Genomic DNA, 20931 nt, shown 5'->3' on the forward strand with positions numbered 1-20931 from the left:
TTTAAAAATATGAAAGAGATTTAAAAAAATCAAATGTTGTGTTATTCAAAACTCCAATTATTACATCTCTTTTTTATCATTTTATACCTTAGAATGTACTGTTGTATTCCTTATAAATAGATAGAAACAATCGAAATAATTGAGAAAAGGAAATTTTTCTTTCTGAGGATACTCAAAAGAAAACGAATATAATGAAATAGTTGGAGCATATAGCTCAAAGGATTATGTCTGATAGATATGAACTATAGTGTCTAAGGGGTTTGATTTCTTCATCATCCATAACTTTTCCTTTTTGGAATGACCTTTCATAAAAAGACCTTTTTAGGGGTTTGATTTCTTTTTTTGAATTGACAAGGGAGAGTAGAAAAATCAAGAGAGAGAAAGGGGACACAAACTATGACTTTTTTAGGCTATATCTCTCCTTCCTCTTCCTCTTCCTCTTCCTCTTCTCCTCCTCCTCTCTCTCTCTTTCTCTCTCTAATAATTTTATTGCCTCTTCTTTTCTCTTCTTCTTCCTTTGGAATTTGTTGAGATAGATGTCCTTTTAATGTGTATATATGATGTTGATATTAATAAAATATCTCCATTATGATTTAATTTGATTTAAAAAAATAAAATTATTATTATTATTATTATTTATGTATATTAAAAATAGAATCACATGAGCCTTGTGATCATATCGGCTCCCATTAGATGTACACAAAGATCCAAAAGAACTACTATGAATCAACTAGGTTTTCCCTCACGTTGACTTGACTCTCCATGTTGACTTGTGCACCGCGTGTTTGACTATTAGATATGCCGTTGGATTCTGTGTCACACGGTTCTAACGTTCTGAAGCCCTTCAGACAACACATGTTTTCCGAATTTTCGCAGCAGTTTTCGCTAACAAGTGCTTCGGTCCAAAAGTGTTTTTATTAACAAAAACATTGTTGCAAGAAAATAATAGGAAGACCGGCGGGAGATCCGGTCACCGACTCGCTTCGTTCTACCTCCTGTCCGAAAGCGCTAAGAGATAGGGTCCGGAAGGGTCGGGTCACCGCTTTCCTTTCTGCCCCCTTTCCTCCTCTCCACACAAAAGAGACGAACCAGCATGCGCTTCTCCTCCCGTCGCCGCCGATGGCTCCCTCCTCGTCCTCCTCGTCCTCCTCCTCATCTTCCCTTCTCTCCCATGCCAAGCGACGCCGCGCCGTCGCCGTCGCCGCCGCCTCCTCCGCTGCTGCGCTCCTCTCCATCTTCCTCCTCGTTATCGCCCCCCAGCGCGCCCTCAAGTCCCCCCTTTCCCTCGTCTCCGACCTCTCAATCTCCCCGTCCCCTCCCCGTCCGCGATCGAAAGCCGCGAGCTTGGCGCAGGTGCCCGCGGATAAGCCGCTTTCCGAGGCGGAAATCTTCCCGTCATCCGAAGCCGCGGTGGAGCCGCCTTCCGAGGCGGAAGAAGCCAGGACGCGTGAAGAGAGGTGCGATCTTTACCAAGGGAAATGGGAGAGAGACGAGGAGGGGCAGTACCCGCTCTACCAGCCAGGTTCTTGCCCGTACGTGGACGAGGCCTACAGCTGCCACGAGAACGGCAGGCAGGATCGCGGGTACTTGAGATGGAGGTGGAAGCCTGACGGTTGTGACCTGCCGAGGTGCCATCCACACCGTCTTCTTGCTTCTTTTTCTGATCATTTTCTTCGCATTTACTCGAGTTTGGTAGCCAAACTTCCTAAGATCACAAATATATGATAGCAAAATGTAGGAAATATTGAAACATGTCATCTTTTTCGAATTATTAGAGGGTTTTCTAAAGGCCACATATTCCAAAATTTCATCTTTGCTCCTCTTTCTTTTCCCCTACTATTTTGTTGTTTTGGCCATTGGAAATAGTATGAAGCTGTTGCTAAACTAAGTAATCATATTCACATGATGTGAAATTTTCACCTGAATTTTTTAGATTGAGCTTCTTCCAAATTCACACATGAATGCAGGGGTCCTGCTCCTGTTGATAGATGGATCTTAAATGTAGATGATCCTGGTCCTTTCCTAATAGGCCTCCTTTTGGGTCTTTTTTTCCGTAAGCACAGATGGGAGAAAGAATCTTAACACTTCCCTTACCGTGTGGAGGGTCGATTGCATAAACCCAACATGTGGCAAGAACATTGGATCTTTTGCTCTAGTACCATGAAAATTTTTTATCAATGCTATGCATCTAAAAGCTTAATCCTTTAGATGAGACTTCATCTATAATTTTATATTCTTGACAATATACTGTTTTAAAACACATTTCTTCACCTTTTTGAGAGTTTTGCTGCATCACTGGTTCAACTTGTTGATCAAATTCTGGGAGAATATTTTGGGTGGAACTGTCATAACTACTAAATGACTTACTCTGATCCATGAGATATATATATATATATATATATATATATATATATATATATATATATATATATATATATAGATGAGGACATGCCAAAGTAGTCATTTGAAAAAAACAGAATCACGGCTGAGAAGATCTTGACGAGATGAATGGTGAAAATTATGTTGGAACTTAAAAGCTTTTGACATAGAGGAGTAAAATCTGAAGCTGACATGGAAGACACTATTAAATTTTAACATAGAGCAGAAAAAATCGATACCGACAAATTAAGTCAGCGCCTGAATAGAAAATTAAATATCCTACTTACATAGATACCCGACAAGCTTAGAAGTATTTTCTGAAGTCAAAAGGAATCCTAATATTTTATATTGTTTCTTACGCTTCTATAGACAAACCAATCTGGAAACACTTACTCTTCGAGATTGATATGACTCTGAGCTTATTTCCCTTTTGTTTAGCAGATATAATTTAGCCACTCTATTGAAGTATCCTAGGTCTATATGAAGAAAGGAATGACTTCTTTATTCATCATTAATAGTTCATTCTCTTTCATTTTTCTTCTTTTTTGTCCTTTTTCATCTTATGTCTTTTATGTTCTTGTGCCATGTAAGTGTAAACTATTAAAATTCTAGGTTCAACATTATAGTTTTATTTCCTCTTCAATATTCACAACCCTCCAGTAGAAGGATTTCCATTATTGTGGTTCTTTTCATAAGCAGTTTCTTCTTTTCCCATTGTCCTTTTACTTTATTCATAGGTTTAATGGAACAGACTTTTTGGAGAGAATTCAAGGTAAAAGGTTGATGTTTGTTGGAGATTCCATGAACCGAAACCAGTTTGAATCGATGCTGTGTCTCTTGCGAGAAGCGCTGCCTGATAAGAGCAAAATGTACGAGACCCGAGGTTATAAAATAACCAAAGGACGTGGCTACTTTATTTTCAAATTTGTGGTATGCCAACTTCTCTTCTGCTTTCATTTATATGCTGCATTATGTTGATCCATCTAGCCTGATTCCAATGTCACATAGATCACTTTCAAGTCTCTAGAAAGTCTATATATTACATCTTATGCACTATGCTTTTATATATTTAATTTTGTGTCAGCTGATGTTTAAATTGAGAATTTGGATGGTTAATTTCACTTTTATTCTTAAGACCTAAAAGTTAGTCAATAAAGGACTGTAAATTATTTCTAATATGCAGTTCTTTGCAGGACTATGATTGTACAGTGGAGTTTGTTCGATCCCATTTTCTTGTTAGAGAAGGAATACGAGTCAATCGACAGGGTAATTCAAACCCAATTCTTATGATAGATCGAATCGACAAGTCAGCCAAACGTTGGAAAAGAGCCAACATTCTTGTCTTTAACACTGGTCATTGGTGGACCCATGGGAAGACAGCAAGAGGGTAAATCCGTGCCTTTAATTCTATTTATCTTTTATTGATGTGTCAAGTTGTTTTACTCAAAGTAGCCAGTTTTACTGCTGCTCTCATGGCGTACATTTGGTAAATTAATATTTTTGATTGACCAGGAAGAATTACTATAAAGAAGGTAATGTTCTTTATCCACAATTTGATGCAACCAAAGCATATAGGAAAGCCATCAAGACTTGGGGAAGATGGATTGACAACAATGTTGACCGATCTAAATTAATCATTTACCGTGGTTACTCTGCTGCTCATTTTAGGTGCTTAACTTCTGGCCTATATATTAGAAATAGCACTTTCTTTTCTTTTATCTTAATAGATTTTGCATTAGAACACTCCATTTTCAAGTATAAGGTCCTATCGACCTGTCTTTTCTCAGAGGCGGAGACTGGGACTCTGGTGGCACATGCAATGGAGAGACAGATCCTATCAGAAGCGGTGCATTTCTAGATAATTATCCATTGAAGATGAAGATAGTAGATAAAGTTATTAGTAGAATGCATGTTCCGGTTGTTCTCTTGAACGTGACAAAGCTGACCAACTACCGTAAGGATGGGCACCCTTCGATTTATGGCAAGAAGCTGACTGATGGGGCAAAGGTGTCCAAGAGGCGGCAGGACTGCAGCCATTGGTGTCTTCCTGGGATTCCTGACTCATGGAACGAGTTGATCTACGCGACTCTTGTCCTCAAACAACATCCACATTTCTTTACATAGACGACGGTTTATCGTCATAGCCGTTGTTACCCATCATGATTCGTATCAAGAAGCTTATGTGCATGCCGAGACAAGAAAACAGATGTAGATGTTCGCCTGCTGATTGAAAAGCTGCTTTGGGGAGGCCGAATGTTCTTGAGAAAGCTCTTTTCACAGCTGCAGTGCTGATTGTGATCAGGGGTACCTCTTTTTTGTTTGATGTTAGAGATAGTGTTCTATTTTATATCCATGTTGTTCAGGAGAACCAATTGTTGTGTCCATAATCAAAGTTGTGTATGTAAAATAATGCATAAGTGATTGGATAAATCGAGAACATATACAAAGATATTCTTATATGAGGATGCAAAGTATTTTGTGATGAGGGTGGATGGATGTAAAACCACCCAAAAGAATAGATGCCTGTCTTTTACTAAACATATTTGCAAATTATCAATTGATAGTGCATGTGAAAATTATATATACTTAATCCTGAATCTTAAAGAAATCATCATGCATAAATATGGTATTGTGAGGGTGTAACTCTCTCTGTCTTCATTTGGTTGAGTGTAAACAAATCTTGTGCTTGCAGTTCAATAGTAAAGAACCGACTCGATCAACATCGGTTCTGATTTGATTTGGTCGAATCGAATTATGATCATGCTTATTAAAAAGGTTTGTGGGTCAGGAAGTTGAAATTAGTGAGAGATGCCTTCGCTTGTAATCTAAGTTAAGAGTGATGGAGTTACAACCAAAAGAACAACTGCGGAGATGCATCAGATCACACTTCATTTGCATGGATGAGATTGATGACCCCCTTGCAGACAAATCCCGTCTGATGTACATACATCTTCAAATGCATGCTTTTACCAACTTAGCACGAACAATTACACCTGCCAACACCATCTGAAACTTCCATGCCTGAGATCTGTAAACCTTAATCATGAGAGCAACTTGTTTAGGCTATGATTTTACTGGAACATATTACTAGTTAGCATGCCAAGTTGATCTGTTGCAAACAAGATGGGGGCAATGAAGACCCAACAGTGAAGAACAGTGAGCAGATCAGCTGTTGATTGTGCAGCTGACATAGAAGAGAGCATATAAATCTATGAGCTATGAATTATCACAAAAAATTATGATTTATTGTAGAAGAGATCTCAAAACTCCAATTCACATTCAATCCTCAGTTGTATTACCTTCACACAGAAGAAGATGAACAAAAAGAACTAAAACAGTATCACCTCTCATGGCTTCCATGCTCGTGGGGAAGACGAGACATCAATGACGAGAATTCGATCAACCTACTCGAATTTTCTTGTTCATCGGCAGCGGGACAAAGATGGAGGCGAGATCGCTCGGCACCGGGTAATATCCGTCCGGTGGAGGGGCTAATCTCCTCTTCACAGGCCGAGGCTTCCTCGGCGGAGGCGGCGGGCACACCAACATCAACGCTTGCTTGACTGCAGGCTGCCCCGACGACCTCGGAGTAACGCACTCTCCCTCTTCGTCGCTCGCCGACTTGGAGGAGCTTTCTGACGTCGTTGTTCGCTTGACACCGATCCCGGGAGTCTGAATTGGTGGGAGGCTTCGCGTTTCCCGATCTACGAGCTCGAACCCCATTGCTCGATGCCTGTGATGTAACGTAGGACAGTCTTACGGCTATGGGGAACTCAAGGCGTGAATATAAGGAGGTGGTGGGCACGTAAAGAAGATGGCCACCACAGCAGTAGCTCAAGGTGGAGAACGCGAGCAAGCATGGGTGATCATTGGCTTTGGCAATGGGAGATGTGAAAAGAAGGGAACAGAATTATATGGTGAGGTAGCGTAAAGAAGAAAAATACTCATTGAGAGAGAGAGAGAGAGAGTGATTCAGCTCATTCTCTCAGAAAGGCCAAGGAATTCAGCAAGCAGCGGGAGATTGATGCCAAAAGCAAAAGCTGTTCACTTTCACATGGCATTTGCTGGATCTAAAGGTGTTTACTTCCTTCTAAGCTTAATATAATTAAACCTTATTTCCTCTACAGTCACAATGCCAGCATAAGTGAGTTTACCATATCATTTGAGACTCATGTGATCTCAATGCAGAATAAATTTGATGTGTAATGGTTGATTACTGCAGAGGGCACTTGATATTCCTACTAATATGTAGATTTCTTTTGATGTTGAGAAAAGTGGTGAAGGGGAAGAAGGCATGAAGGAAGTGATCTAATTGGTGACAGGCTTCTTCTTCATTGCATATATTTTAGTTGTTGAGGAAGATAATAGCTTTCCCATCTTCTCCTTTCTGCTGGCAATTTAACTTGTTTGTTCCTGCAAGATCAAGTATTGGAGAATATGTTTGGGTCATAGCAATGACTGCTTACCTTTGTGGTCTTCCCCACTACTCCACAGACTAAAACATAAAGGAAGAGAAAAAGAGAATGAGAGATCATATGAACAAAAGGGACTGCTTTGGTCAAATTTTGTCAGGGCCAAATGAATTCTACTGTAAGAAGTTGGAATTGTTGGAGTATACAGAAAGAAAGGACTATTCCCACAGACATGAAATCCTCTAAATATAATTAAAATAACAAAACAGAGCTCTTTTATGTGATTATATCATATGAAAATTAAGGAGCAAGCAATGGCTCCTTTAAGATTGATAGACTCCACTAAGATTGTAGCCTGTCAAGTCTTTTAGAGAAGGGATGACATCCTGCAATCAAATGGAAACTAAGCTGATATAATTTCTGTAATAACACTATCAGAAGGCAAAGAAGACTCAGATTACAATGTACAATTAACTGTCAGGAATCAAGAGAGGAGTGTGTTACAAGAAAAGGAAGCCTATGAAAGTAGAAAGTGTAGTGAGACAACAAAGGCTACACTCAGGTGATATTAATCAAAAGAAAGTACAATTAAAGTAAGATTCATGAAACCTCAATAAAGATTCATTATCTAAGAAGAACACAACACAAGATCCTTTCAGAGGATTAGTTCCAAGAACATAGGTTGTCGGTCAAAGAATCAGATTCATAGACAAGAAAAATGAGGTGCAGTAGTTTCATGTTAAAGTATTCAACAGAATCCAAGAACATTAAACTAGTTTAGACTTCTCTTCTTCTCTCATCACCTAAAAAGTATGAAGAGAGAGAGAGAGAGAGAGAGAGAGAGAGATTGCAAAAGGAAATCAAGAAGGCAACCTCCCTCACTTTTGCTTTTGATTTAACAGTTGAGGACTCAACTCATACTGCAGTAAGGTGAGTAGCTTCACATGCTCAACATCATCAGCCACATGGAACAAAGAAAAGATGGAAAAGAAAGAAACAGTAGTGATACATTGACACTGGAACTCACTATATGACATCTACTCCAATCTCCTCCTCTTCATACACTTGAGCATTATGCGAAAAGGTATGGAATCTTCATGAACTTGGAAATCGTAGGATTTGGTTGATGAGCCATATGGCACTTGTGAAGCAGGATTCGGTAGGTTACTCACTGCTTAGATGATCAAAGAACTCCATTTCTGGTTAGGATCTTCTTCTCTCACTCCAACCCTCTACCAAGGAAACTGCACCATTGCATGCCACAACAGCGGGATAAACCTCATTCGAAGCTTAGAAATCTTGTAACCAGCAGTTTTCTTCTTTCTTCTTCCATGTGAAGGTCTCGTTTCAGTTAAATATGTCTTCATGCATGGAAACACGTAAACCCTACTCGAGAACACTCGCGATTTCCAAGTAGGTGACATGTTACCATCTGTGCGGAAAGCGAGAGGAGGAAGAAGAGATCATATGATCCACAATTATGGCTTCCGTTCTGCTAAAAGCAGCGCAAGTGGTGCGCACAGATCCCCATTCTCCGGTGAGGAAACAGCTCCGAGCAACCCTGCGAGTTGAGCTCATCATCATGGCCGCGAGATGATGTTAAGGAAACACGACCCGTGTGGGCCAACCCAACACCTGACAGATTAATGGACTCGGCCCATGTGGGCCACCCTCCATTTTGACCTACCGGTTGTTTGCACCCACAGACGTGCATAACCTCATCCCATTCGGCGTGTGGGACCCACACCTGGGAATCATCCGACGGCGCACAACGCGGACACGAATCCCGGAGGTTGATGCGCGGATCCGACGACCGGCTTTCTCACGTCACCGCGCCGTCGAGGTGCTGTTCCTCGTTTGACTTCCCGCTTGTGCATCGCTGCTTCCTTCCTGACCAAGTAAACGAACCGGCCAAAGGAGTCAGCTTTAACGATTCCCTCCACGCGTCAGCCCTGCGGGCGACGACGGGACACGTGGGCCCCGCTGCCACGCCCCTTTTCGAGGAAACCTCTCTTCCGGTCAACCCCTTCCCGCTCCTTGCACCGTCCGATGCCTCCCCCATTGATCCAACGGCTCCTATAGACCACCGGCAGTTTAATCCATTAATCCCCAGGTTGGAATTAATTATCTGGCTGACCCAATAAAAAGAAGGTTAATAGCATGCATGTTTTCATTTCAACGAGCGTTCAAAGTCCACGATGAATCGTTCAAAGGGTTGACTTGTGAGCCAGAGCACGATGTTTCCATTTCTGCGTTCTTGTTTACCGGGTCGCCTCCAGAAAGTCCACCCATTGGCCGGTTCAACTTCGAGAGGGAGCGTCTGATCTATCTCCATCGAACGTGGACCGTCGGATCCGAACACACGGTTGCGCGTATTCCTTATTGAGCCGGTTTACCGGTGACCATCGCCGCTCTCTCGGCATTATAAATCCTTTTCTATCCTTTGCTTTCGAAAGACTTAATCGCTTCTTCTTCTTCTTCTTCTTCTTCCTCTTCTACTTGGAGGTATTCTAAGGTCGGTTGGATCTGAAGCTTCTGCGGTGATTGCACGAATCTTGGGGGATCCCTGATGGCCGTCGATTCGATGGGCTACCGGAGGATGGACGACCAGATCGCGGTCCGGGAGGCGGCCGACGTGGGGCTTCGCACCCTGGAGCGCCTCGTCTTCCAGCTCTCGCACCAGCAGCCGCCGTCGGACTGCCGCGAGGTCACTGACCATACCATCGCCAAGTTTAAGAAGGTCATCTCCGTCCTGAACCGGACCGGCCACGCCCGCTTCCGCCGCGGCCCGGCCCAGCCCGCCTTCGTACCCCCGGTTGTGGAGGACCCGGCCTTGGTGCCAGCGGCGCTCTACCACCACGCGCCCGCTCCTCCTGCGCCGGCGCCGGTGCCCCTCCCGCAGCCCCCGGCGGTTCCACGGGCCGTGACCCTCGACTTCACCAAACCGAAGGAGAGCTTCAGCGCCTCGGGGACGGTGTCGAGTTCGTCGCTCACCGGCGACGGCAGCGTCACCGGCAAGCAGGGCTCCTCGATCTTGGTTCCCGCCGCCGCGGCCTTCGCCGTCTCCTCCGGGAAGCCGCCGCTCGCGTCGTCCCACAAGAGGAAGGCCCCCGAACACGCCCACCCCCACTGCCCCGAGGACGCCAAGCAGGCGGCCCCCGCCGGCCGCTGCCACTGCTCCAAGAAAAGGTACGTCCCCTCCCTCTTCCCAGCGCACGATATCGGCTCTACGCGTGCATCCGCTAACGTGCGCCTCCTTCAGCAGGAAGAACCGGGACAAGAGGACGGTGCGCGTGCCGGCGATCAGCTCGAGGAACGCGGACATACCGGCGGACGATCACTCGTGGCGCAAGTACGGGCAGAAGCCCATCAAGGGCTCTCCCTACCCGAGGTAACAGAAGCCCCCTTTTCTCTCTCCCTCCACCCCATCCTCCCCCGTCCGATCGCCGCCGCTCATATGCTTGTTGCTCGCAGGGGGTACTACAAGTGCAGCAGCGTGAAGGGGTGCCCGGCGCGGAAACACGTGGAGCGCGCGCCCGACGACCCGACGATGCTCATCGTGACGTACGAAGGAGAGCACCGGCACGGCCAGAGCAGGCCCGGCACAGCGCTGCCCGTCGCTAACGCGGCGTCTGGTTGACTTCGCGTTGACCGGCGTTCTGCTCTGTAGTGTTTGGCTCCTTTTTTTTTTTCCCCTCTCTTTCCCCTTTTTCTTAAAATAGTTTTTTCGAGTTGACTTGTAAAAAGACAGCAAAGGAGATGTTGACCTTTGACCAAGGAAATAGCAAGTTTGGTCCATCTACTGTAGCATAACATATGAATCCATATCATGGTAACTCAATTAGTTTGCCAAAGACATGAATTCCATTACTTGGATCTGAATTTTTCTAACTTCACATTGAATTCCAAGCCACATTCATTGAGCAATAATTTGACCTTTTATTTTCTTTAATAAAATATTTCTATTCAATTGCTTTAATAATAATTAAAAGTTTATAATAAATAATTGAGCTAATTATAAATTACTTTCTATACTTAAATCCTATTAGTATTATGATTTTTATATTTAAAAAATTTATATTGAGAATTTTATGTGTGTGAAAGTGAAACAAATAATTTTATTTATCTTTGTATTGACGAAAAATATAAATATAATACGAAAAAGATAATTTTAACATTTAGGTTAAAATTATTTTTTACTAATAAAATTGTTAAAATAAAAAGTTATTAAAATTATCATTTTACCTATTATTTTCATATATCGATCCAACACATAGTATATTATATTTTTTGTTAATACAGTTAATGATGTTATGATAAATAAGATTATTTATTTTATTTTTAAAATTATAATGATCTTAATATAAATTATTTAAATAAAGACTAATATGATTCAAATATAAGAGACTAATTAGCCTAAATAATCTACTAGTATCTAGACTATCTAATAAATAATAACTAAAATTACTTGGTAAAATAAGATATTTATTTTGATATGACATATATATATATATATATATATTACTTCAAATATTTGACATTCTAGAAGAACAAAATTTTAACTGAGTGATATATATAAACCCACTGAAAGTTGACTTTTTCTTTTGATTTCATTTTATCTCCAATAACTCCATTAGCAAAAATCAGCCAAAAGTCAAAAAAGTCTATATTACATATGTCATTATTTAACTAAGTTGTGACATAGCTTAATGATTCTGATCTCAATGTTAGCTCCAATTCCATGTCAAAAGGGAAATAAAAAACATGTACCAAAATATGCCATGATTCCAATTGCCTCTAATTTTGAGGACTGATTAATATATGGTGCTACATCCAAATCATAGTGTTGCTAGTGGAAGAAATGTGCATTTGACTTTCTAGAAGGAACCCTAAAATAAATTGAGACAGGTGTGTGGATGCTAGAATTTGGATACTTTTAGAGTGTAGAATATTAGACACATAGTGGAAGACTTCCAATCCAACATGTTTAATAAATCATGGTGTTCATTGGTCACCATTTTTTAGTTCATATTGAATTTGACTTTTTTGTGCAATTCCCCTTTTGTTATATGCCAACACATTCAAAAAAATCTAGATGATTTGATTCCTTTTGTTTGACTTGAATCATTATACTTAGAATATTAAAATAACTTAAGTGTTCCACATGCAAAGTGTGTTCCTATCTTTTTCTTTACTTGATCTTATCCCTATCTCCTTTAGTTTTATGCTTGTATAGACTTAAATATAGACTAATGACAATATATTTTTATTTCTTTTATTATACACTTTCTTCTTTGCAGACCTCAAACATGTGTGGAATTGCAATCACTATTAGGGACAAGTCAAAGTCTCAATTAAGTTTGTCAGTGACATTAATGAAACCATTCAATGAAATCAAACTCTCTCTTTTCAAAGTGGAATTTGCAGTTGATAATTCAAATGTGATCATAATTGCTTGGACTATTCAAAAAGTATGAGTACATGGCAAAGCATTGAATATGAAGGAAGCCTAAATCATGTCCTCCGAGAAGAAGACAAACTATATAAATATTATAAAGTTTTATAAAAGGATATTTTTAGGATCATTATATATAATAAGCTTGTATTGTAATAATAAAAACTATGATATATTATATGTAATATATAAAAAAAAATTATATCACGATTGAAATCAAATAATATTATATCATGATATGTACCTTTCGATGTCATCCGAAAAAAAATCTTTGTATTATTCGGACATTATTTTTAGATCCAAAATAGTTATCAATTTATAAGGAGAATTAGACATTATTTTTTCTCTTTTCTTATTTTTTCATAACACCACTTAGATTGATGGTTGGAAATTATAATTTCTCAACTGCGTCCTCTATGATATGATATGCATCATTTAGTTTCTAAAGATTTTGTCTATTTATAGACGAGAGCAAATGGTCTAGAATAAATCTTTCTCCAATCAAGAATATCCCTCGAGTAATCCTATTATAATATAAATTTATTTTTTATTAATCAATATCTATTATCAGAATCCAATTAATTCTATTATATATCTTATTTAGAGCTACTTAATCTAACATGTATAAATCAAATAAAACCAGCCAGTCCAATCCAATTTTGCGATTCTTAAAATTGGATATATTAGGTTATTCTTAGGTGGATCCAATCCCATATCATTGAAATGTTGGTTCGATGGTTCAAGCCAGAAGAGCTCAATGTGAATTTGGGTCAGCTCAAGCTTCAATTTTGGTGGGTTAATTGACTAGACCGGGCTCAAGTGCGGACTCGAGCTCGGTCTCACAAATCCACCGTTCGATCATCCCGCCAGCGGTGAGGATCGTCCAACACATAACGTCCTCCGATGTTTGCACGTATCGCGTGATGCTATCGTGATAAGTCCACCCACCGTCCTGATCATTAGATCAACCGTTTCAGCCCTCCCTCTAAACCCCCCCAACCCGCCCCCGGGCCGGCGATCGTCCGTTTCGTCCGCTCGACGCCATTCCTCTATCCAATTTCCTTTTCCTTCTCTAATTCGAAGGTTTGATCGCTTCTTCCACCTCCTCCATGCAATGCTATCAATCTGTGTTTGCTTTCCGATCACGAAGCCTGTTATTTGATATAGGTAACGAGGATGTCGATGGAGGAAGCGAAGGTGGTGATCCCCGAGTCGGTGCTGAAGAATCGGAAGAGAAAAGCGCATAGGGCGCTGGCGAAGAAGCAGGAGCGCGAGAACCGGGAGCTAATCTTCACCCGCGCCAGCAGTACGCCAAGTAGCACGAGGCACAGGTGCGCAACTCGACCTGATGTAGTATTCTGGCCGTTTTGTAATCTTTTCTGTGCCGTTAAAGATTCTAACGGGGATTTGGGCTGCGTTTAATCTGGTAGGAGAAGGAGCTGATCCGATCGTAGAGGGAGGGGAGGATGAAGGGTGGATTCTACGTCAGCCCGGAGGCCAAGCTTCTATTCATCATCCGCTTCCGAGGGTACGCCACCTTCTTGTGATGCTCTTCTACTGTTTGATTTCTTAGAGCTTACGTTGTCGGTTTGCATTTGCATTTGCTGATTTAGTCATTATTTATGGTTGTTTCTTATCTTACTACTCTTCTCATGTAGTATCAATGCTATGCACCCTAAAACCCGTAAAATCTTGCAGCTCCTTCGACTCAGACAGGTAAAGAGTCAAGTCGCCATCTTTCAGTTTGGTGTAGTTTCACTACTACCCACGCTTGTTAGTGCTATGTTGCAGACAATCAACAGTGTATTTCTGAAAGTTAACAAGGCCACGATGAACATGTTGCAGACGGTGGAGCCTTATGTGACATGTGGGTACTAAATGCTATGCTCTCCGGGATTCATTTGTAGCATTATTATGCTCAGTTTAGTTAGACACAAGGTTTGTCGTGTTCGGTATGGGCGATATATACTTGTCTAATAGGAGGACCGATATAGATGGTACATACTGATTTGTCAATACATTCTACCATACCATGTGTTAGTACATCAGTATAATTTGGTACATGTCAATAAGTTGGTTGGTACATTGGTACGGACCGGTAAGACAAATCATGATTAGACATATTCTAATAAATAATGTGTCTCAGGTATCCTAATCTTAAGATTGTTAGGGAATTGATTTACAAGAGGGGATATGGAAAGTTGAACAAGCAAAGAATTCCTTTGGCAGACAATTCAATCATTGAGCATGTCTGTTATAAGTGGCATGTCTTGTGCCTGTTTGATATGTTCCTGATTACAATTTATTCTTTCTAGTTTACATGTTGAATCTGGTGTATTTGCAGGGTTTGGGGAAGTATGGTATTATCTGCATTGAAGATCTTGTCCATGAGATCATGATAGTTGGTCCACACTTTAAGCAGGCAAACAATTTCCTTTGGCCCTCCAAGTTGAAGGCGCCACTGGGTGGCCTGAAAAAGAAGAGAAACCACTATGTTAAAGGGGGAGATGCTGGAAACCGGGAGGATCACATCAATGAGCTTATCAGAAGGATGAACTGATTTCTGAGTTTGTTCTGCATGTGTTTGTTTATGACAAGAGGTGAATCATTTAAATTTAGGCTTTTAGCTAAGATTTGACTGGTACCCAAGCTCTGCGGTTTTGAGGCTTTTGAATCAATTGTTGGACATGTCGCATATACTGATGTTTTTATTGATCTTTTCCTTCATAGTACATTTTCAATCATCTCTTGGGTAATGTATGCTATGAATGTCATTTGTTGGAAATTAGTTAGTATTAACTTTTATTATGAAAATAGCATTTGTTTTCTCTTATGGTGCCTACTTTTCATGTAGTCTTATTAAAAAAATAAAGTTTGAATATAATGCTAGTGTTCTGATTGTGTTTTCTCATTGTTTTTTCATTCCCAGTATGGTCTCTATGCCTTGGTTTGACCCTTTTATGCAAGTAAAGTTATAAATGTCAAGGACATGTATGCTTGAAAACAGGTTGATGAGAATTAGGTGATGGTTGTTGGAACTATTGAACACTAATAGATGTGGCTTTTTTAAGCCTTCAAACTTGGTTAAATCTGTCAACTGTTGGATGTACTCCTCTTAGAAATTATTAGCTTATACTTTGGAAACCCTTGATTAATCTTGACAATATTTGTAAGGAAATTGTGATGCAGGCAGGAGAAAAATGTTCCATTCCTTCGGGTGTCAAGAACACAAGACTAACCTGAGGCTGTCTCCTTCATGGGCATATTTAGGACTAAACTTGAAGCCCTCCCCTCAGGTTTTGTTTTCTTCCCTGCAGAATGCAGAGGTTTCCTTGCAACTTCTCAATGTGCACCTGAAAACACGTATGTATGATATGTAGAGGAGACATTTTAATGGTCAAGGTGAAGTAATTACAATGCATATATTCAAAGAACGCTTGTTGTACAACTTTCATGTGATTTGAATATGACAAGTTTTGGTAAAGGTTGCCATCACAAAATAGGGACCTGAAAATGAACCTCATCTGAAACATCTCTCTTATGAGAGTGACTTGCAATAGGTGTTGGAAGTGCTAGTAGTGCTAGTAGGTGCCAACACTGTTAGGTTGCAGCATGTTGGAATAAGAAGGGAGAGAGTGTTAGATTCAATTTGTTTCATTCAATAGTTTTCTTTATGAAAGTCTTTTTTTTTTTTTTCAATTTATAGGTGTAAAGAAACCTATTTGGTTCTCCTCATGCCTGCATTGGTAGGAATCTGACAGGTTGATTGGTTAAATTTTGGTCACTAGATAAATATAATTAGGTAATAATAAAATTTTGTATTTGCTCTTTTAAATTTAATTTTTAGATTTTTTGTTATTTAAATTTATTTTTAGATGTTTTTTTTGAAAAAGCTTCTTTGGCCTTTTCTTGGAAGGTATTCATGTTTCCATTTTTCTTGGGATAGTATCTCTTATTTTTTGTAGTCTTGTAAATGCTCTTGTTGCCTTTGCCTCACTCGTACTTTTGCCTCGTCTTACCCTAAGGTCCCCTCCCCTCCATCGTTGCATATGCCTATCATAAGTCTTCATGCTACTAGCTCTATTCCTATAGTATAGTGTTATCGTGGAGCATACCCTCAAACACTCTCGCTTACCTTTTGCCTCCTACCCTTAATGCCAATTTCAAACTTATACTCTTAGAAGTGAAGAGAAAAAGATAACACAAAAACAATAAGATCTTACGATGAGACATCATGAGAGCCTTATAACGGGGCATCATGGCAAGGCCTCGTCCCTTTTGATAGGACGAATGTAACGAGTGACGAACAAGGTATATTTATGAAATTATAAAAAATAAAATTTTAAAAAATAATAAAGCATGAAAAGGCTAAATTTTTTTAGAATTTTTTTTTTTAAATCACTGATAATAAATAGCAGTCAACTAAAGTTTATTGGACTAATGCTATGCTTACAAAATTGATGTTTATGAAAGATATAAGCATGTTTAAGTAAAATTATATATAGTATTATATTTTGAAGGATCAAATATGTTATTCCTAAACTTTGAAAGAACATATGTGCAAAAGCCCATAAAAAAAAACAACAAAAAAAACATCCATCGATCAAAGTAATGAAATCAATTTCGTCCAGTCAACTTCGGCGTCTACGACAGTCTCACTGGTCAAACCATGCTGAATTAGCACAGTGACATTGTAGTAACTTCATGAAATTAACAATCGTGGTCGAATTTAGCTGCGCCCACTCATGCCATTTATCACGGTTCATTGTTTAACAGTCAGTTTGATTGTGTCTCATACGTGAAGGTATATCAAATCTGCACTTGAAATGTTACATCACATTGGATTTGGGGCCACTAAAATCATTAGATTTCACTGCGATTACCAAAGATATTACATCGAATATGCTCCTTTTTCTCTCTTCTTCGAGAGAGACAGAGAAGCAACCACCAACAGTTTCCAAAACCGTATACAAAATCCAAGATGGAGAGAGCATGAAACTATGAATTCCGAGGCAAAGATGATATCTTATTTTACAGAGGTTGGTGGCGGCAGGCTAAGGGTAGGCGACGAGGCGGCGGGAACAGTGGGTGCAGGAGTACTTGCGCTTGACACTGCGGGAGAGGGGGAGGAAGCAGAGCCGCCGCGCGCTCTCCACGTCGGTGGCCATCACCGCGCCGCCGCAGTGAGGGCAGCTCCCCGGCGCCTGCTGCGTCCCCAGCACCTTCTCCTCCTCGCTGCACAGCAACACCAGACACATCTCCCTCCCTCTCGTCTTCGTCTTCGTCTTCTTCCTCCTCCTGCAACTAAAGATCCACTGGACCTGTCACGGCTATAAAGAGAAAGGAGAAGAGCGAGACTCGGCGTTGTTGTTTGAGCCCACACGCACCGAGAGAGAGAGAGAGAGAGAAGAGGCCTACGGAGCTTTATCGTAAAGGGAGGGTGTCTTTGCCTTGTTCTTCCTCTTTAATATTGTATATTTGATCCGAATATTCTTGAAAACTCTATATTACTAAAGAACATTTATATTGATTATAGATTAAACAAATGCAAATATTTATCGTATGTGACAATCTATTTTGGTCCCGCGAGATTACAAAATCGATTTGATGGTAAATCAAGATAAATCTCCTCGATTGTTCTACTAAAGAAATCAAAATTCATACTATTTTTGATATATTATGGAGAAATTATTATTATTTTTTGATATATTAATGTCCATATATAAATTTCTGATCTTTTTATTACGTAATAAGTGTAGAAAAGTCCAACACGAAAGTTGGATAGTCAAAATCAATTTTTTTCTTACGTTCAATTCCTCATTGTGATAAGTATTGTGGAATGTAATAAGTAAGATGTCTTTTTAAAAATATGGTTCAAAAGAAAGGTTGACTTATCAAAGAAACCACCAAAGAAATCACTATTCCTGATGAGACATGTCGGCGAATTTAGCCTTGTAGGAATATTGTAGAAGCATAGGGTAAATTTCTCAAAGATATAATGATGGGTAAACTTTCTAAAAAAATTCTTAAATTTTCTTTTTTCTCATAGAATATTTTTATTTTATTACGTAACTCTAATTTTTTAAAAGGTGAGATTACCCTTATATGATTGGTCTTCGTATCATTGTGAGGCCCTATCACCTTCTACCATGTCGATCATCAAGCCCCCGTGCATCGTGATCATCAAGCCCCTGCATGACCCATCGCACCATGTATTGTTAAATGAACCTATTTACCACTCTACCCCTATTAGTAATGCCACCACCTCCGTCATGGAAGGACTCTCCTCCTCGATCGTCACCCAACCTGGTCGTTATCTTTGATGGATACCGTCCTAGCCATTGCCTCGAAGACCCAAGAGGTCCGCCCGACCTCACTCTTTGTTGACCTCGATGAGATCCCTATGTCACCCTACTATCAATCACAGACTTAGCTAGAAATGCTTAAATTGCCAAACACCCTTACGTTATTCATTTGCAATGGGTCAATCTAGTTGCAACCGCACTCAGGTCTCGAAGAACATGCAAAAGAAAAAATTGATTAGTTCAAAAGCGAGTGATAAACAAATATCAACATATCACAAAGAGGACAACTTTACAATCAATTCAACAAACATTTGGTATGTAAAAGAAAAAAGAGGAAGGAGAAAACAAAGACTTTAAAAGGCAAACGAACAATCGCAAGTCTATAAACGATTGCTCACCAAGTATCATACACGTTAGCAAGTCCCCGTAGGCTTTACAACTGAACTTGTGAATCCAATCAATGCCCAACACCTAGTGAGTAATAGTTTGTGGACTTGTAACTATTCGTTTGCCTTTTAAATTCTATATTATCTCCTTCATTTCTTTTATCTCTTGCATTCTAAGTATTTCCTGAATTGTTTGTAAAGCTATCATCTTTGAGAGATATCGAGACTTATCTATCACTTATTTTTGAAAATAATCAATTTGCTCTTTCACAAATTCTTAAGACTTGAGTGAGGTTGTAATTAAGTTGACCATTTACAAATGGATAACAAAGGATGCCTCATGATTTAGGCAATTCCAAAAGTTTGTGATATTGTAAGATTAGAGTGGACAAACAATTCAAGCAACTAATGAAAGTTTACAATCTCGCCATGATGAAACACCATGGTGAAAAGGGCAAGACAAGGTAAACCAAACCATTGTCCCAAGCAATCATAGGTAGGTTGCAAGTACAAACTTACTCTGAAGCTATTAGAGTCGCTCAAGAAGATCATGGTAGCGAAAATGACAAGCAAGAAGTTGACTATTCTTCACGAGCAGAGAAAGCGCAATTTGGAGCGCCAATCGGAAAGAAAAGCTATAAGGAGAGATTTATAGCTGCGAAAACCTATCTTGATGTTCCTGAAACTAGTCTAAAGAAACTTTACTGAGGCCAACAAAGGCTTTTTGAGATAAAGAACTTTCAAGAGGAGATAAAATTTCAAATCAACAAGATCGAGTCCCAAATAAATTGATTGACGAAAGACACTTAAGACTCAATGCAATACCTACAAGAAGTCATGCTGAAACTCAAGTCTAGGATTACATTACTCACGAGGGCTATTAATATGGAAGGAAATAACACCCGCGTTGCTTCGCCATAAAACTTAAGGGCACCTAAGCTGCATTACTATAAAGGTGCCAAAGAAGCGAAATAGTTCAAGAATTTTCTATTCGACATGGAACAGTACTTTCAAGTTACGAGGCCCAATTCTAAAGAAATCAAAGTTTCGATAATAACTATGTATCTGAATAGAGATACAAAACTTCATTGGCGAACATGTTGGAAAGAGATCTAACAAGATCAGTGTTAAGTGAACACATGGGAGGACTTGAAGCGGGAGTTGAGAACTTAATTTCTACCATAGAATAAGGTTTGTTGCAAGAAGGAAGTTAATATAACTTCGCCAAAGCATTTCCATTCGGGACTATGCAAAATAGTTTTCAGCATTGATATTGGACATACAAGATATGTACAAGAAGGATAAGTTGTTCAGCTTCCTCAATAACCTAAAACCATAGACACAATAGGAACTACATCGAAGGAATATAACTAATTTGGTGGAGGCAATCGTAGATGTAGAAAGGCTCATCAACTTTATTTCGTCGGAGAAAAAGAAACAATTTTTGGAAAATCACTCATCTAAGTATTCCCGAGAGAAATCTGCAACTAAGAAAAAAAAAAAGAGTTCCCACGAGGGTCGAATTAAAAAGGCAAAGTTCCAAAAGTTGATGAATGTTTCTTGTATGATTGACTACACATGTTGAGAGAGTACTTACAAAAGTAAGCATTCAATGCGTTGACAACATCAATCCATCCTCCTAGATTGGACAATGGCAAGGTCACCACACTTAGTTCTAGTAATTTGGAATCCAACAAAGACAATGAAGAGTCACAAGGACCTCGGATGGGAGCAATGCATGAACGTGAAGACAAAGCAATAGGAAGTAAGAAACAACGAGCTAATACACATAGACATTAAGCTAAATAGCCAAACAACCTATGCGATGATGGAGATGAGTGCCACCCATAATTTCATTATCTATTGAGAAGGAAGACAACTTGGGTTAAACCTAGAGAAGAGCCCAAATCAGATGAAGGTTGTGAATTCGGAGACTAAGTAGATCTTCAAGTTGAAAAAGGGGTCCCTATCAAAATCGAGACAGAGTGAAAACA

The 20931-nt window shown here is 39.9% G+C and overlaps 3 protein-coding genes and 1 long non-coding RNA gene across 5 annotated transcripts; 3 read left to right on the forward strand and 1 right to left on the reverse strand.

Annotated features, from left to right (window-relative positions):
- Window positions 1-988: 988 nt before the first annotated feature.
- On the forward strand, window positions 989-4841 carry LOC135593644 (protein trichome birefringence-like 5). Its single transcript, XM_065083842.1, has 5 exons — window positions 989-1628; window positions 3117-3309; window positions 3573-3766; window positions 3892-4047; window positions 4167-4841. Exons 1-5 carry the CDS (start codon window positions 1120-1122, stop codon window positions 4501-4503), a joined length of 1389 nt encoding a protein of 462 aa, XP_064939914.1. The 5' UTR covers window positions 989-1119; the 3' UTR covers window positions 4504-4841.
- A 4413-nt stretch (window positions 4842-9254) lies between these two features.
- Window positions 9255-10645, forward strand: LOC135593645 (WRKY transcription factor WRKY51-like). Of its 2 annotated transcripts, none has more exons than XM_065083843.1 (3): window positions 9255-9980; window positions 10054-10182; window positions 10266-10645. In XM_065083843.1, exons 1-3 carry the CDS (start codon window positions 9361-9363, stop codon window positions 10429-10431), a joined length of 915 nt encoding a protein of 304 aa, XP_064939915.1. In that variant the 5' UTR covers window positions 9255-9360; the 3' UTR covers window positions 10432-10645. The 2 variants fall into 2 exon arrangements, with proteins under 2 accessions (XP_064939915.1, XP_064939916.1); XM_065083844.1 differs by having other exon boundaries at window positions 9256-9980; window positions 10057-10182.
- Window positions 10646-13239: 2594 nt separating this feature from the next.
- LOC135586987 (uncharacterized) lies at window positions 13240-14575 on the forward strand. Its single transcript, XR_010480078.1, has 4 exons — window positions 13240-13329; window positions 13414-13577; window positions 13677-13774; window positions 13945-14575. It is a non-coding gene; the product is annotated as an uncharacterized LOC135586987 (long non-coding RNA).
- Window positions 14576-17090: 2515 nt separating this feature from the next.
- Window positions 17091-17653, reverse strand: LOC103998728 (uncharacterized). The gene has a single exon (XM_009420282.3). It carries the CDS (start codon window positions 17502-17504, stop codon window positions 17301-17303), a length of 204 nt encoding a protein of 67 aa, XP_009418557.1. The 5' UTR covers window positions 17505-17653; the 3' UTR covers window positions 17091-17300.
- Between the last annotated feature and the right edge of the window lie 3278 nt (window positions 17654-20931).

This window comes from Musa acuminata, chromosome BXJ1-9 (assembly GCF_036884655.1).
Source record: "Musa acuminata AAA Group cultivar baxijiao chromosome BXJ1-9, Cavendish_Baxijiao_AAA, whole genome shotgun sequence".
In the NCBI taxonomy this organism is placed as follows: domain Eukaryota; kingdom Viridiplantae; phylum Streptophyta; class Magnoliopsida; order Zingiberales; family Musaceae; genus Musa; species Musa acuminata.

Excerpts from the sequence above, each read along its gene's own strand:
- LOC135593644 (XM_065083842.1), top strand. The coding sequence starts at position 1,120 with ATGGCTCCCTCCTCGTCCTCCTCGTCCTCCTCCTCATCTTCCCTTCTC. Across the intron at positions 1,629-3,116 it reads GACGGTTGTGACCTGCCGAG|GTTTAATGGAACAGACTTTT; the intron begins GTGCCATCCACA and ends CTTTATTCATAG. Across the intron at positions 3,767-3,891 it reads CATGGGAAGACAGCAAGAGG|GAAGAATTACTATAAAGAAG; the intron begins GTAAATCCGTGC and ends TTGATTGACCAG.
- LOC135593645 (XM_065083843.1), top strand. The coding sequence starts at position 9,361 with ATGGCCGTCGATTCGATGGGCTACCGGAGGATGGACGACCAGATCGCG. Across the intron at positions 9,981-10,053 it reads TGCCACTGCTCCAAGAAAAG|CAGGAAGAACCGGGACAAGA; the intron begins GTACGTCCCCTC and ends CGCCTCCTTCAG. Across the intron at positions 10,183-10,265 it reads AAGGGCTCTCCCTACCCGAG|GGGGTACTACAAGTGCAGCA; the intron begins GTAACAGAAGCC and ends TGTTGCTCGCAG.
- LOC103998728 (XM_009420282.3), bottom strand. The coding sequence starts at position 17,504 with ATGTGTCTGGTGTTGCTGTGCAGCGAGGAGGAGAAGGTGCTGGGGACG.